The sequence below is a fragment of the Gadus chalcogrammus genome, chromosome 20 (genome assembly GCF_026213295.1).
Source record: "Gadus chalcogrammus isolate NIFS_2021 chromosome 20, NIFS_Gcha_1.0, whole genome shotgun sequence".
In the NCBI taxonomy this organism is placed as follows: domain Eukaryota; kingdom Metazoa; phylum Chordata; class Actinopteri; order Gadiformes; family Gadidae; genus Gadus; species Gadus chalcogrammus.
The window spans coordinates 8,518,701-8,534,091 of record NC_079431.1 but is presented as its reverse complement, the minus strand read 5'-3'; the positions used below and the strand labels follow the sequence as shown (position 1 = coordinate 8,534,091).

General features: G+C 40.9%; 1 protein-coding gene across 2 annotated transcripts; it reads left to right on the top strand.

Moving 5' to 3' along the window:
* Positions 1–20: 20 nt before the first annotated feature.
* LOC130373387 (protein mono-ADP-ribosyltransferase PARP14-like) lies at positions 21–15,318 on the top strand. Of its 2 annotated transcripts, none has more exons than XM_056579846.1 (23): positions 21–669; positions 3,141–3,340; positions 3,612–3,848; positions 4,792–6,731; positions 6,879–6,987; positions 7,085–7,186; positions 7,283–7,345; positions 7,496–7,663; positions 7,778–7,968; positions 8,101–8,146; positions 8,340–8,444; positions 8,571–8,633; positions 9,728–9,904; positions 10,236–10,408; positions 10,541–10,598; positions 10,750–10,863; positions 11,105–11,167; positions 11,319–11,495; positions 11,827–11,982; positions 12,262–12,858; positions 13,403–13,566; positions 13,726–13,900; positions 14,021–15,318. In XM_056579846.1, the coding sequence occupies exons 2-23, from the start codon at positions 3,175–3,177 to the stop codon at positions 14,314–14,316; spliced, it is 5,340 nt and encodes a 1,779-aa protein (XP_056435821.1). In that variant the 5' UTR covers positions 21–669; positions 3,141–3,174; the 3' UTR covers positions 14,317–15,318. The 2 variants fall into 2 exon arrangements, with proteins under 2 accessions (XP_056435821.1, XP_056435820.1); XM_056579845.1 differs by having other exon boundaries at positions 21–896.
* Positions 15,319–15,391: the final 73 nt, after the last annotated feature.

The window sequence follows — 15,391 nt, the reverse complement described above, 5'->3', positions numbered from 1 at the left end:
AATATTTAATCACCATTAATCGCATTAATGCCATAGTTAACTCACGATTAATCGCGATTAATCGTTTTTTTTTCCCTATGCTAAATATCCCTTGAAGTCTTTGTCCCATTAATTTTTCTAATTTTCATGCTCTTATCAACATGGAGAAGTGCATCGGCTTGCCTTGTGCAAATGTTTTTTTATTGATAACAACATTGGCATATACTGATCAAAACAGGACGGTACAAAAAAAAAGCCTATAATGCAATTTAACGATGAACATACAAAGATATGCCTTGAACATAGCAGTCAGGCTACTGCTTCTTTGTTTTGAGGCCAAAAAATAAATAAATATTTGTAAAAAAATTATAATTTGCGTTAATCGCGCGTTAAAAAAATTAACGCCGTTAAAATTGGTTTGCGTTAACGCCGTTAATAGCGCGTTTAACTGACAGCTCTAGACTCTATGCAAGTTGTAATAAAGCCTTAATCTTTCAAACCTAATCCTTCTCGACCTCTCGTTTTTTGTTAGCATTAGATTGTGGATTTTTATCAACAACATCACCACGTGTGGACAATAGACTTGATTCTAGGGCAGAGCTAAGGCTGCCTGAAGAAGAACCAGGAAGCTTGTAAGTAAGTTACATTTTTGTATTGAAAAAAAAGGAGCCGCATATTATCTTGCTGCTGGTGGGTATAGAAACAAACTCAAACTCGTGTTTTTAGCATTTAAGTTGGTAGAGCTGATACTACCTCTCTGTTCTTAGTATGTGGGCAATCTGCCAGTTTCGTTTACCAGTTGACATTTGACATAATTGTAGGATGGAGTTACGGCCGCTTATAAAGAAGAACCAGGAAGCTGGTGAGTTGGTTACATTTTTGTTTTGAAGAAGGAGCTGCATGTTATCTTGCTGCTGGTGAGTATAGAAACTAAATTAAAATCGTGTGTTTAGCAATTTAGTTTTAAGAGCTAATTCTAACTCTGTTCTTAGATAGTTGGCAATCAGCCAGTTACGGTAACCAGGTGTTGACAATAGACTAGAATGTAGGGTGGATCCGAACCTGCCTGAGCTGGGTGTGAGCACTTTGTAAGATACAGGGAAAGCTTCCAATGAGAGGAGTTTTCTTGGTGCATGAAGGTAATATTATTGCCCTTTATTTTACAATTGTAAATTGCAAGTGGAAGGGGGATTTGGAACAAAGGCAGAATTAGTCTCTGTCGTGCGCCCTTGCGTTGCGCTTCCGTGGTTCCTTTATCCAGGGGAATCTCTGGGGATTTCTGGGGAATCAACAGGTTAGGTCCATACATGGAAAGATGCGTCACACTGTAGAATTAACCCCTTACTGGCAAGGGTGATGTCTCCAATGGTAGAGCTAAATGAGCTGCAACGCCAATTATTAGGGACATGCGATATAGCCAAAACAAGGGCATTCTTACGGTTATTCATAGTGCCAGCCAAGCAAAGAACCAGTCGAAGAAAGACATAGGGAGTCTCTCTGCAGCAGTCCCTCGAGGAAGACCAGCAACTACTTCTCCTCCCACCCAATCGTAGCTATATGCCTTACCTCCATCCTCGTCAGGATATTTTACCGGAGAAGACGCTACCTAGGACCCTCTGCTCGGCGCCGCAACCCACCCAACCTGCGCTACCCAACGATCTCTACCTACACTGACCTTGACGGGATGGGGCGGGGGGGACTCTGGAGCTGTCAAGAAGGCAGACTCCATCTCAGCCATCACCTCCCTCCTGACTCTCCACTTCCTGGCCCTTACAGCGACTTGGATCCCCACAAAGGACACTGCCAGTCCACACAGTCCCCTTCACTCTTTCTATCAAGCTCTACATTGCGGTGATCCATCATCCACTAGGTCTCTTCCGTGACTTATTCGATGAGATGGATGCCCTCCACAGCTGCTCATTGTCCTGGGTGACTTCATAACGTCACTACCTTTGACCTAACACTTTTTCCTCTTTTCCTCCCACCAACGGGGCCAGGAACCAATTTGACCTTTGGACTCCCTCCGTCCCTTCCACTCTAGACAAGCATGATCCTTAACTCCCCCCCCCGCCCCTTGACCCGATCCCCTCATAATTTTTCCAGGCTGTCCCGAACGACATCCTGCCATTCCTCATCCACTCCTCATCAACCCTCATCAACTCCTCATCAACCCTCGACCCTGCTTTCTTCTTAAATTCCTTTCTAAAACTCTGGAACATTCCCTCTATACAGCTGTCTTATTTCCAAAAATAAAAACTGTTTAACCTCCTCGATCAGTCAAACTTCAAGACTGCAAGCTCCACTGACACGGCACCCCTCTTGGGGACTGAGGCGCTCCCTGCCAACAGAGCTCGTTCTCATTTTCCTTGACCTGTTCCTTGAACCAGAGTATCCTCTTCGCTGGCCTGATGCGCTGAATAGCAACAATCAGGTCACATGAAATGTCTCCTTGTCCAAACCCTGCACTATTGACACCGATTTCCTTCAAGGCCTACTACTGGGACACCTTCTGTTCTCCTTAAATACTATCACTGCTAAGCTGATGACACTCAACTATTTCTCTGACGTCTTAAACTGATTGAAATAGGCATCTCAGAATGTCTGGCAGACATTAGCAATTGGGCGACTACCCATCACCTGAAGCACCTCAAGACTGAGCTCCTCCTTTTGCCAGTTAAGGACTGCCCCCACATGGACTTATTGTTCGTTGTCAAGGACATTGTGGTACCATCAACAACAGTATGGAACCTTTGTGTGGTGGTACTGGGCAATCAGCTATGCTGCATCAGCACATCACCATGGTGGCTTGATGCTGCAGATTTGCTCTCTACAACATCTGCAGGATCCTGCTCTTCCTCATGAGGGAAAGAGCTCAGCTCTTGGTCCAAGCACAGTCCTATTGTATGTTGTACGTCCTGGCACTTAAAATAGTACCTAGCATCATGTAACGTCTTATCCTAGCTATCTTTGTTGTATACAGGAAATGGGTTAACGTAGCAATTCTAATTGCTTGGTACTTGTTTCTATGGACATCCTTACTGTACCGTGAGCGATATATTTTGGTCTCTTCCTTCTGAGGACTAATTGAAAGTCTCTTTTGATAAAATCATCTGCTAAATGCCCAAAATGTAAATCAAAATACATGTATTTACTCTCTGCAGAACTGCTTAAAATGTCAACTCTCAACTAATTTGAATGGAGGAAGACTTGCTGGACAGACGGTATGTCCTCAGCGGCTTTGACGACTGCTGCCCCTCCGACACCATCTCCGTGTACATCCACAGCTGCAGCCACGGGGCGGAGCACAGCTGGGAGGCTGCAGGTGGAGACAGCATCGTGGTCACATTTGAAGAGGACATAGGTGGGTACCAGTTGACACAAAGTGACCAGACCCAAAATGCTCAAAAGAAAACCAAAATAACTTGAGATGAAAAGGGATTTTGATAAAGTTTTTGATTCATTAAGCGTTCTGGCCCAACACTGGCCCCCCTTGCAACATGGATTTGATGTAAAATATGTATAGAACATTTCCTATAAAATTTCTTGTGTCTTTACCAATATGTGTACATTTGGTAACAATTATCACAACTTCTTTGTATCTATTTAACCTAAGAATGTGTGTGTGCCTGCAGATGGACACCATTTCATGCAGAAAACTTTAACCAAGAGGTTTAACGAAAAAAGGATTGAGGCTTGTCGTTTGGAACTGACCAAATCTGTTATTGTAAAAGGAGACATTAGTCAATTTTCTGAAGGATACCTTGCAGTGTATTTCGCGTTGGAAATGATGAGTGGAGGGGAAATGTTTAAGTCCTTGGTCCGGGTCAACCGAAACAATAACATTGTAATTACCTATGAAGACTGGAAAGGTAAGGTCAAATTTGACTTATGTTCTGTTACATTGTTTAATCAATTGGTTGTTTAATGATAGTTAAAGTGACAATATTGAATATTTTGCTGTTAATAAATGTCTGTTAAGCCCCTATCCATCGCTGAATGAGATAACAATGGTTATTGAGCCTTTTGCCCACAAAAAAAAGCCTTTGAATTTGAAGTATTATTAGTGTTACAAACTGGTTGTTAATGGTGAGTTTGTATCCCTGGGGCAAAAATGACAGCCAAAGGCAGTGTGGCATTGCCAACTTCAATTGGTGTTGGACCTCTCTGTCCATTTTTGCTATCCACATGGTCACCAACAGGCGCAGACAAAAATATCTTTGGATGCAATTTGCTAGGCCTTCAACCAATCAAAGCAATGTTGGAAAAAGCTTAAATGGCATTGATCTGTTATTCTAATGAAAATATACAACCCAGTTTGGTTAATGTAAGCCCCATACTGGAATCAACAGACAGTTCTACATCAGCGGCAGCCATCTCTATTGTTGAAATGCCTCTAAGGCCTTCATTGTATTTATCCTGCCTCACGTTAGATAAACGGTTGTGATTGGTTGGTCAAATTTGCACTGCACAGAAAGATTTGGTATGTGAGCGTGGCCAGACCTCTGTAGAACAATTGAAACATGAGCTTTTGAGATCTTTCTGGTACAAAGGCTTCACCGTAGAGAACAAACTGAAAACTTTAAAGGCTTGCATTACTGGTCATTATGATAAAAAAAGATATTAATCTATGGCTAATGTGGGTATCATTACAATACAGTGCAAATACTGTCTTATATCACTGAAATTTCTAAATTTTGAAATACAGTTAAAAGGAAATGTACTTTTCTGCCTCATAATAGTCGAGAATGACCATTAGGGTTATAATTGGTGGTCTTTCAATTTTATAATTTCTGATTCTCTTCTTTTCCACAGTTGCTCAGAGGGTGGCTGAACGCAAACACACTCTGAAGGAAAAAGAGCTTGTTGCACAACTCTTCTACCCTGACTTCCAGTGGGTTCTGAAAGGGAAAACACCCCATCGGTCAAAGTTCTCAACTGATATGGCCATTCTAGTCCCACCCGAACTCCTGAGTTTTATCAGTCACACTGAGATATTCAGAGAAGAGCTCACATCTGCACTTCAAAGGGTCCATGCAATGGTTTCCTTCAACATTATCTCCAAGCACCCACAATTGGAGCTGAAGATGCCAATGAGCAAGAATTTATTGGGTCATCTCCGGCATGGCCCCGCTTGGGAGACTAATGCTCGAATAGAGGTTCGGACCATCTTGGAGAGGTACATTGTGGAGCACATCCCAATGAAGGCTGAGGTCTGGCAGAGAGTTAAGGGTGGTTGTCCCGAAGTCAATGCTGCTACCGCCCTCATCTCTTTTAAAATCTGCACCTCAGAGTTAGTGGTTGTCAGGAGACGGGTGGAAGGGGAGACACTTGCCTTGCTCAAGATCATGAGCAAGATGGAAAAGGCCAAAGATGAGCGGCAAGTAGTGAAAAGCACCATAGATCTCGAGGTGTTCCTTGAAAAGGTGCAAACAGCAGAACTCCTAATCTATCAAATCCAAGAAATGTTGACTTTCAAAAAGCTTGATTCTTCCTATCACCTTACAAGGTTTTTGCAGCCCCTTGATTTATGTAATTTCCAATATTATAACTTTTATCAGGACAACATTGTGGCCGTACTGATCTGTGGCAAAGATTCTGTCACAGTTCTCGCTAAGAAGGGCGACATTGACAGAGCTGAATATAAACTCAAGGAGGTAATCAAGCAAGCATCTCTTTCCATTTCCGGGGAGTACAATAAGGAAACCTTTGGTGGGCAATGGAAAACCTTTCATGCAGAACTAAAAAAGGTCAACTTTCGAAATGTTCTCATCGAATTTTCAGGAGACAAAATGGACCTTTGTGGATTCCGTTCTGTGGTCGACAATGTCATTGCCCAGGTGAAGGGATTTCTTCAAGAAAGAAGAAAGAAGAACAAGAAAGTAGTGACAGAAGACGTCCCTCTGAAAACTTGTCAAGAGGTTGAATTTGTTGAGTCTTTCATGAAACTCTCAGCGGATCCTCAGCTCAAAGCCTTGGGGGTCACCATTTTGCCCTGCCGATATCCACAATCTCCATGTTTCAAAGTCACAGCTTCAAGTGATCACATCAAAGAAGCCATAAATGTGGTGAATAGGTACATAAGAACAGTAGAAACTAGAAATTGCATGTACTCCAAAGCTGGTGAGGCAAAGATCCTGAAGAATAATAAATTGTTACTCAAAATGCAGGCAAAAGGCTTGGGCTGCAATCTCGAACTATCAGAACAAAATATCAGCTATGATCTTAAGGGCGGTGTGACATTGACACTTTCTCAGGGTAATGTTGCCAAACAGACTTCAGACGTTTTGATTTGTCCACTGGTCAACATGTCCTTCAACAATCCTGTTGCACAGCAATTCCTAGAAAATGGAGGACCCGAGATTAAAAAGGATGTTGACGCACTTGAGAAGGCGAAGCAGAGTCTTCTGGCCGGAGATGTGATCATGACCAACGCGGGCACTCTAAAATCCAAAAAGCTCATATATGCAGCAATCCCAGTTTGGGGAAAAAACTATTCAGATCTGAACTCCACATATCTTGTGACAGCAGTCTTGCAAAGTCTTTTGAAGGGTGCCGAGAACCAGTGTGTCTCCTTGGGGATGCCAGCACTAGGATGTGGAACTTTTGGGTTTCCTGTAAAAGACAGCTGTGAAGCAATAATGAAGGGGATAAGTAGCTTCATTAGTTTGGGTTGTGGATCAATGACGACCATTCATCTGACTGAGTCTGATCCCAAAACAGTTGAAGAATTTAAATCTGCCCTTACAATCTTGGTAGGTTTGTTCATTAAAAAAATAATTGCACAAGCTGTATGTTCACAAATTGTTAACGTGAATTTTTAAAAGTCCAATGTTCATTATTTAAATAGTTGATGTTATCAAGTGACACTTTTTCCAACTGCATCTTACCTTGTGGCACAGGGTTACCATCCAACAGATCCCACCAAAACCAAGATACCACTCATTCCTTCCGCACCAGGTGCCTCCCAAACTGTACCCCTTCCATCTCTACAAGTGTCAAACACTATAGGTAATATGTTTTATCTACATTAGAAAGGAGCAATGCTCAAGAACTAATGACCACTCTGAGATTTATTTTGTAAATGTTTTCATTTGTATCATGCCAGTGATTGGAAGAGTCTCTGTGATCTTGAAGAGGGCAGACATCACTAAGGAAAATGTAGATGTCATCGTGAATTCAAGCAACCAGAATCTCGATCTGAACACTGGTAGTTCTTCAGTTCTTTTCTTATCAATGTTTAAAAGTTTCTTCAGCCTATAGTCACATCAAGTGTAGATTTCATCTTTCATGCTGTGCTTTTCAGGTGTGTCTGGGGACATCCTTAATGCAGCTGGAAAATCAGTCGTGGATGAATGCAAGAAACACGGTAATGTCCATTTCTAATACGACATTGAGCTCCATACATTATGATGATTTATCGTCTCTACAAATCCTAGAACAACATTTTTAAACACGTGCATCTGATACTTGAAAACACAAATTCAACATAACCTTTCTGAACATCTGGATTTCATAGGTCCACAGGCTTTTGGCGATGTTGTGCTCACGGGTGGTGGGAATCTGAACTGTAAACATATCGCTCATATTCCTGGACCTGTAAAGATCAGTGCATTTATACTGAAGGTCCTTCATCTGTGTGAAAGCAAGCAAGCTGCCACCGTGTCCATTCCTACCATTGGCACAGGTAAAATAAAATGTTTATGTTAAGCATCTTTCTCCATTCTACAACAGCATCCAGATATCCGCCCTTCGAAAGGAACCAGTGTATTGAACTGAATGCCATGAATATCTTTTATAGGTATCGATGGCTGTCTCCCTGAGGATTTTGCCAAGGCAGTGCTACAGGGTGTGAAAGTGCATATATTATGCACTCCCTTCTCCAGCCTTAAAACAATCTTTGTTGTGGCCTTTGAAGACAGGAATTATGACGGCATCAAAAAGTATTTCAACAAGCCGAGACAAAGTAAAAGCCTCAGGGCTGGCACACAAGTAAGACTAATTAAAGATGGTTTTAAGTAATTTAGTCATTTTGGTAGTTCATTGATTCACTTGTCCTTCGTAATTGATTTGATAGACCTTAGTTTTAATGAAGGTATTTGCTGTATATTATTGTTTTGATAGATGACTGCTGTTCCAGTAATCACACATGACTTACCGCTGAATCAAGGTTTGTTTTTCTTCTTTTAATTCCCATGTATTATATATTAGATTATCACACATAGATGTGAACAATTACTTGCAATATTGCCATAATTACGGTTACTAGAATCAGCTTCAAATGAACGTGCTCACGTTGGTTTGCATCATATTGGTTACGTGTGATGCTAATATCTCTCACTTTTTTCTATCTTTGACTCTAGTTAAGATTAAGGATGCCTTGATTGAACTAAAGAAAGGAAACATAACTGCAGAAACTGTGAAAGCCATTGTCAACAGTACAAACGAGGATGTTAACTTAAAAAATGGTTTGTCACAAGTTCATTATTATTTTTATTGTGTGGTGTGAGAACTGAATGGTGTCTTCCCAGTAATGCAAACTCATAAACCAAATCTCTGAGTGATCTAAATGTGATTCTAATGTGCTTAAAAAGGTGTGTCTGGGGCCATTTTAAATGCTGCTGGATCTGCAGTTGAAGTTGAGTGTTCCAAAATTCGTAAGTATCTGCCCCTTTTTAGCATACACATAAAATGGAAATTAATATATAATAAGAAATAAAGAAGTTTGGCGCCGTTCTTTTTTCACCACCCCGTCTTTAACAGGAAAATAAAACTCTGGTACTATTTTCTACTAACATAAAGTGCATTCACATTAAACCTTTTACACATCTCAAACCATATTAGCTGCACAACCATTTATTAAATGACAGTAAAATATACAGCAATAGTTCAACATAAATTTGATTTAAACTCACCAAAACCGCTGTGGTTTTAGGTTATAAATTCTCACAGATCCTGACTGGGTAGATTTTTCGTGCTTCTTTAGCTTAATTTTATCGGTTTATATCTCAGTTTACTTATTCAGTGTCGCTCGTCTCGTCTCTTGTTTTTCAATTTGGCAGTCTCTTTGTAAACTCTGGTTGACCTTACGCTTTGCACTGACGCAGCAGCGAGTTTCTTAAAGGGTCAGGTCGATTTTAATTATTCCCATTAGATGACTGTATTAAAGGGGACATATTATGTAAACAACACTTTTCCTGGAATTGTGTTTTTTTTTTTTGTCTCTGTTGCTCCCACACGCATACAAACTTTGTCAAAAGTCTGTACATGATTTCTTTAGTAAGATATGCGTTCCTGTGAGTACCCTGCCTACAGTTACCAAACGAGCAGATGGGCGGCAGCCCGGAAGCTCAGCTTCGGGAGTACAATCCCTTTCTCTGCAGAAACTCATTGAAACAGATAGTTTTAAAGTTAATTATTTTTGAATAGTTTATTATTACTGTATCACTTTAATGTTGGTTACATACCGCTTCGGCAACAGGGGGCATCATAACTCGTAAACCCCCCAAAAAAGATCAGCCCCATTGTCAGCAACCCAGGGACTTGAAACTCAGCACGCTAGCTCATTCGATGGCATTACCATGTCAGCGTGCCCACAGAATATTGCGATTTGCACAGCCGCACGTATTTTCTTCAGAAAATGCACAAACGTTGACATATCTAGTTTATGTATTTATGTTAGGGGCAGAATTTTTTTTACTGCACTCCAATTGTCCTAGTGATTGTGTCAGACTACTTTTTCTGGCCCAAGGACCACTGAGGGGCAACAATGCAGCAGTGACCAGCGGAGGAAGCCTGCAGTGTGACTTCATCATCCACATAGTAGGCCCGAAAAGTTTGGAGCAGGCTGTTGAGCGTGTGAAGAATGTGCTGGAGCACTGCGAGGATAGATGGATCACCTCTGTGTCATTTCCTGCCATTGGAACTGGTAATGCTTACAGCGGATCTTCATGGCTTGATGCAAGTTTCAGGCTGGGTATCGTCACTGATATACCAAAGAGATCCTTCTAATAGATTTCCAATTCAATTTCATCATATTCAATATTGATATTCGCTAAACTATACAGTAAATTGTACAAGGAACCCTCAAACCTGGTGAATTATTAAAAATATCCAACATGTCCAAAAAGGCAGTCAATATCCAATTTAAATACGATTTTCTTTTTACGAATTTTTATCGGAGAATTTGAATCTAGCCCTAATCTAATTGAAGTAAAGTAAAATAAAATAGTAAACAAGCTTGGCTTCTTTTGTTGCAGGCGGTGGTGGAATGAAGTTCCCAGAATCTGTTACTGCCCTGCTGTTAGGCATTAAAGCCCATTTTTCAAAGCGTAAATTCAGTGCTCTGAAGCAGATCTTTCTAGTGGTTGACCAGGTCAAGGCGTTACAAGAGGGTCAGCAGGTCCTTCATTCCTGGAAAAGGATGACACAAGTAAGTTAATTGCACATTCTATTTTCAATACCATGAGCAGCCTTTGTCAACAGGAAAAATCAGAATAATGTGAGTAGTTCATTGTCATCAGCATTATTTGATTTTTATTGTCCAACCTTGTTTATTGATAAGGATATGGCTGATGATGACGACAGCAGTAATGCCTCTTCCTGTGAGGAAGTTTACTCAGGTCAAACATGGTTATTATACTTTTTGTTGTTAAATACAACATTTGAAATCACAAATTCAAACATGTATGTTATAGTAACCATGTATGCAGTATTTGCATGGTTACAAATGTTCTTACTTCTGCTGACTTGTGGTCTTTCCATCACTCGTAGCAACCACTGCTGAAATCGGGCCGGTGAAAGTGAAACTGTTGTGTGGTGACATAACAAAGGAAAAAACGGATGCTATCGTCAGTACCACCAACACCAGCCTGAATCTCTTTTCAGGTAAGCAATTCAATGGCAGAAACGTTGGCCCAAATATATATTGTATCTTACCAAATTAAATAAGCTTTAGGTTAGCCCAATTTAACATCTGAGGCTATTGTTGCTATTATTTTTCAAATGTAGTACAAAAAAATTGTTCATTCATCTCTTGTCAACAATTCCATACCCCCAGGACATCAAAGGAGGCATTTTTTTCCAGTATTGCTTCGTCATTAAATTACAGTTAACTTTTTCTTTACAGGTGTGTCAGGTGCTATTCTCACCGCAGCTGGACAAGCAGTGGTGGATGAATGCACCAAATTAGGTACGTGAAATTTAAAAGATATTTATATATTTTGGTTAAATTGTTCCAGCCTTTAAAGGGACTTATTTTAAATTTAGACCTTTTCATTTCTCTTTGAATATCCAAAGGTGGACTTTTGGATATGCAATTGTTTTTCCACTCTGATTTAAAGGAAATCAACCTGGTGATGGTGTGGTCATCACCAAACCTGGCAACCTTAAGGTAAAATACATCATTCACATGGTGGGCCAGACCAAGGAGAAAGGCATCATCAGCTCAATGCTCAAGGTCTTCAAGATCTGCGAGGACCTTAAAATCCGGTCGGTTTCCTTTCCTGCACTCAGCACAGGTAGGCTGACATAATGCCACTATTGCTCTTCCCACCAATGCATCTTTGCAATAAAAAAGTGGGCTTCATAAATCGACAATTCCATTCGTCATTTAGTGACTAATAAAAAGTTTGTGATGATGACCAAAGATACTAATACAATGTGGTATAATCAGAATCAGACTATGTTGTGGGCCGGGTTGTTGGTGAGTGGCCGTAAGAAAAGTTCTTGTTGTTCATGAATATTAGCATTCTATTGCTCTTTTGGTAGTACCAAATATTGATGTAAATGGAACAGTCAATTTAATATATGGCTTTTCAAGAGGATTTCTGATTACTAACTTTTTCCCAGGTGCTGGAAAGCTGCATGCAGTGGATGTTGGAAATGCAATGGTCACTGCAGTAGAAGAACACATAAAAAGTACCAAAACATCGTCCATTATGGATGTCCATATTGTGATTTTCCAAACCGACATGTTCCAGGACTTTCTGAAGAGCTTGATGAAATGTAAGAAAGTGACACAAGCAGTCAAAAAAGTGACAGTGGGGGTTAAAGTTTCTGCTGTATCTTTCTGCACTATAATAGACACTGTGTCTATAATATACTAGACACATTGAATATCAAAATCGCCAAGATTTGCTCTGAATCACGTATGTTAATGGTCTATTGTTCTACCTCATATCATTCTATACCCTTGCATTATAACCTATATCGGTTTGTAATTTACTTGATTAATTTGTAAGTAAGATCCAACAAAGTAATAAATATACCTTTTTGTCATTACAGTAAAAATAAGTGCCTCCCAGGTATGTCTGGCAAGTGCTTGCAGGGATGTGTCCTTCCCTAAAGTGGAGGTTGAGGTTCTTGGCTGCTGTTCGAGTGCCCTGGCAAACGTCAAAAAACTTGTGGATGACCTGGTGACGAAAGAGTGGAAGCTGCTCCAGATCAGCTCCCCCTACCTGGCCCTCCTCCTCCCCTCAGAGAAACAGGCCATCGTGGCTCTCAGCCGGAGCCTCCAGGTGTGCGTCAGTGTGTCGGCCCTGGACAAGGCCACCGTGTCTGGGAAGGAGGCCGACGTCCTGACCATGGTTCTCCAGATCGAGAAGGATCTGCAAAAGGCCAAGGAGCGTGCGACTCGGCAGGAAGAAGAGAAGAGGCAGTGGAAGACGGTGCGCTGGGAGGTCTGCGACAGGGAGGCCTGGGCAGAACTGGACCCGTCTGTCAGTTTAGATCTTGAGCACGCCCTGCATAAGAAAGAGCAGCGCATCAGCTACACCCTGCAGAACCAGACCTACACTGTGAACCTGGACAAGATGGAGCGGACCGACAGGAATGGAACCATCGCTAGAATAAAGAGGACCCTGAAGGCTGGTTCTGAAATAGGTACAGTCCCTTATAATACGCTTTTGTGAGGGGCTAAAGCAGGCGGCATACTTTGAAATACGTTTATTTTATTTTCCTGCTGAATACAAATTTGTTATGTACTCAATGTGCTGTTGTTTGGTCACTGACGGTTGGTTGCATTAATTACCTAATTAATGACACCATCCGTCAGTGACCAAACAACAGCACATTGAGTACATAACAAGTTTGTATTCAGCAGGAAAATAAAATAAACTAGGATGAAAATAAGTCGCACCCAACTTACTTCCCTGACTTATCACACACAATGTTTGCATTGCTGTCATCTGCTGAGACATCTTACTTAGGCTGAGTACTTACTCAGTACTTATTAACTACTCAGCCAAAATATTTTTTCTGCATGAAGTAGCTGACCCCTGAAGAGGTTGTGCTTGGTGACAAAAACATTCATTTACATTCCAAATGTGTATTTCTATTATATATTAATTTAGGGTATACCGGAGCTAGAAATGAAATAATCAGAAAAAAAAGCATCAACATATGTCTTGAATGTCTCATATCTTAGCTGTCATAGAGCCACCAACAAATTGGGACAGGATGGATGACAAGACTCTGGACATAGTGGATCTGTCTCCAACCTCTGAACAGTACAAACGGGTTCAAGCTAATTTCCTGGAAACATCCAAAAATCCCAATAGTGCCACCTCTGCAACATTTACAGTGGTCAAGGTAAGGAGGGAGCATTTCAGATAAATAGGTAGATAGAAAAACTGTTGTGCAAAGCAATACATTGAAAGTTGGAGAGATATATATTTAGCTTGTATGTATTATTCATATGGACCTTCTCTCGTGTGACTAATAATACAACAATTAACAATTATAATACAGATCCAGAGGATTCAGAGCAAAGACCAATGGCAGAGATACGCTGTGAAAAAACAGATGCTTGACAAGAAATATCCCCAGAACATGAATGAGATGGACCTTTACCACGGCACAACAGCTAAGATCTGCCAAAAGGTCAACAGCAATGGCTTCAACAGAAGCTTCTGTGGAAAAAATGGTTAGAGATGCATCTGCACACACATACACACTCACACAAGTGTTAATACTTCTATTTCATATTTAATCTTTTTTCCTGTGTCTTTCATGTATGCTATAATTTCTTTGCATTTGTACACAGGCACTCTGTACGGCAACGGAACCTATTTTGCCAAGCACTCCTGGTTCTCATGCAACTACAAATACTCTTACCCGGACGCCCAGGGGCTGAAGTACATGTACCAGGCTCGGGTGCTGGTGGGGAAGCCCTGCCAGGGGATTCCTGACATGGTGGAGCCGGCCCCCCTGGACCCCAGTAATCCCCTCTGCGGCCTCCACGACTGTGCAGTAAATAACGTCCAGAACCCCACCGTTTATGTGGTGTTCAGCGATGCAGGGGCATACCCTGATTACCTCATCAGCTTCAAGGCTTCTTGACAAAGCTGCACTCCTTCTGTACCTGTGAAGGGCTAACAAATACATTCTTTATTGTATTGAATTGCACTCAACCGCATATATTTTAGAAGGATACGTGTAGTAACAAGTTAATCATATTACAAAATAACGCGGGAATTTTTTTGTGTGTCTATCTCAAACAATTGTAGGCCTATGTGTTCTTTATTTGACGTCTTTGTCTATGCCCAGAGATACCTAGTTTATACGAAATATTACTCAAATTACCTTCAAATCGACCATTGTCAAGCTCTTCTCTTTGCAGATTTTGGATAGGTAAAACGATCAAGGGGTAATATTTTTTTCAGGTATTGCTTCGTCATTTAAGTTTTTATATATCTTTTATATAACCCAATTGATAGTTGAAATTACATCTACATTTACCGTAATCTTTGCACTATATCAGTGCAGGGCTGCCAAGTTTCAAAAACTCCAGCCAATCAGATCGTTTGAAAACCTGTTCCTATCAGATCACTTTATATATAAGTAAAGTGTGTGTTCATATGCTCAATGTTATAATTTCATGTTCTAAATTGGTTTAGTTTATTTTCAACATGTGGCACTTCAAACAATCAGATTTGTGTCCTTCTTTTGTTTAATCTTGACTGCTGTTAGCTTTCTTGAAATGTATTGAATCCAGGGACCTATTATAGGAAAAAAAAAAAACTCGGTCACGATAAGTTAACGGAGCAGTGAACTAGGCCCTCTCGGATGCCAGGCCGAAACAACATTTGTGTCACTACGACTCCTTTCAGCTGCCCACCCCTCCTCCAGCAAAAAATAATTACAGAAAACGGCTAATAAAACGCTTGAGGTGGCGTTTGGAAAAGAGAAAATTTACATTTGTTTAGTACATGATATAAAGATAATTATGAGCCTTTGATTGAAATCAAGTCATTTTTTGCGGAGACACATTCCTGCTTCCCAACTTGTATTGGAGTGAACGAGGATATCTACTTCTGGGCCCCTTGAATTGAGGGACCCGTCCACAGCCCGCTAAAACGACTGCAATACCAGGGCTGTGTCCCAATTCATAGGACGCATCCTTCGTAGACCGCGT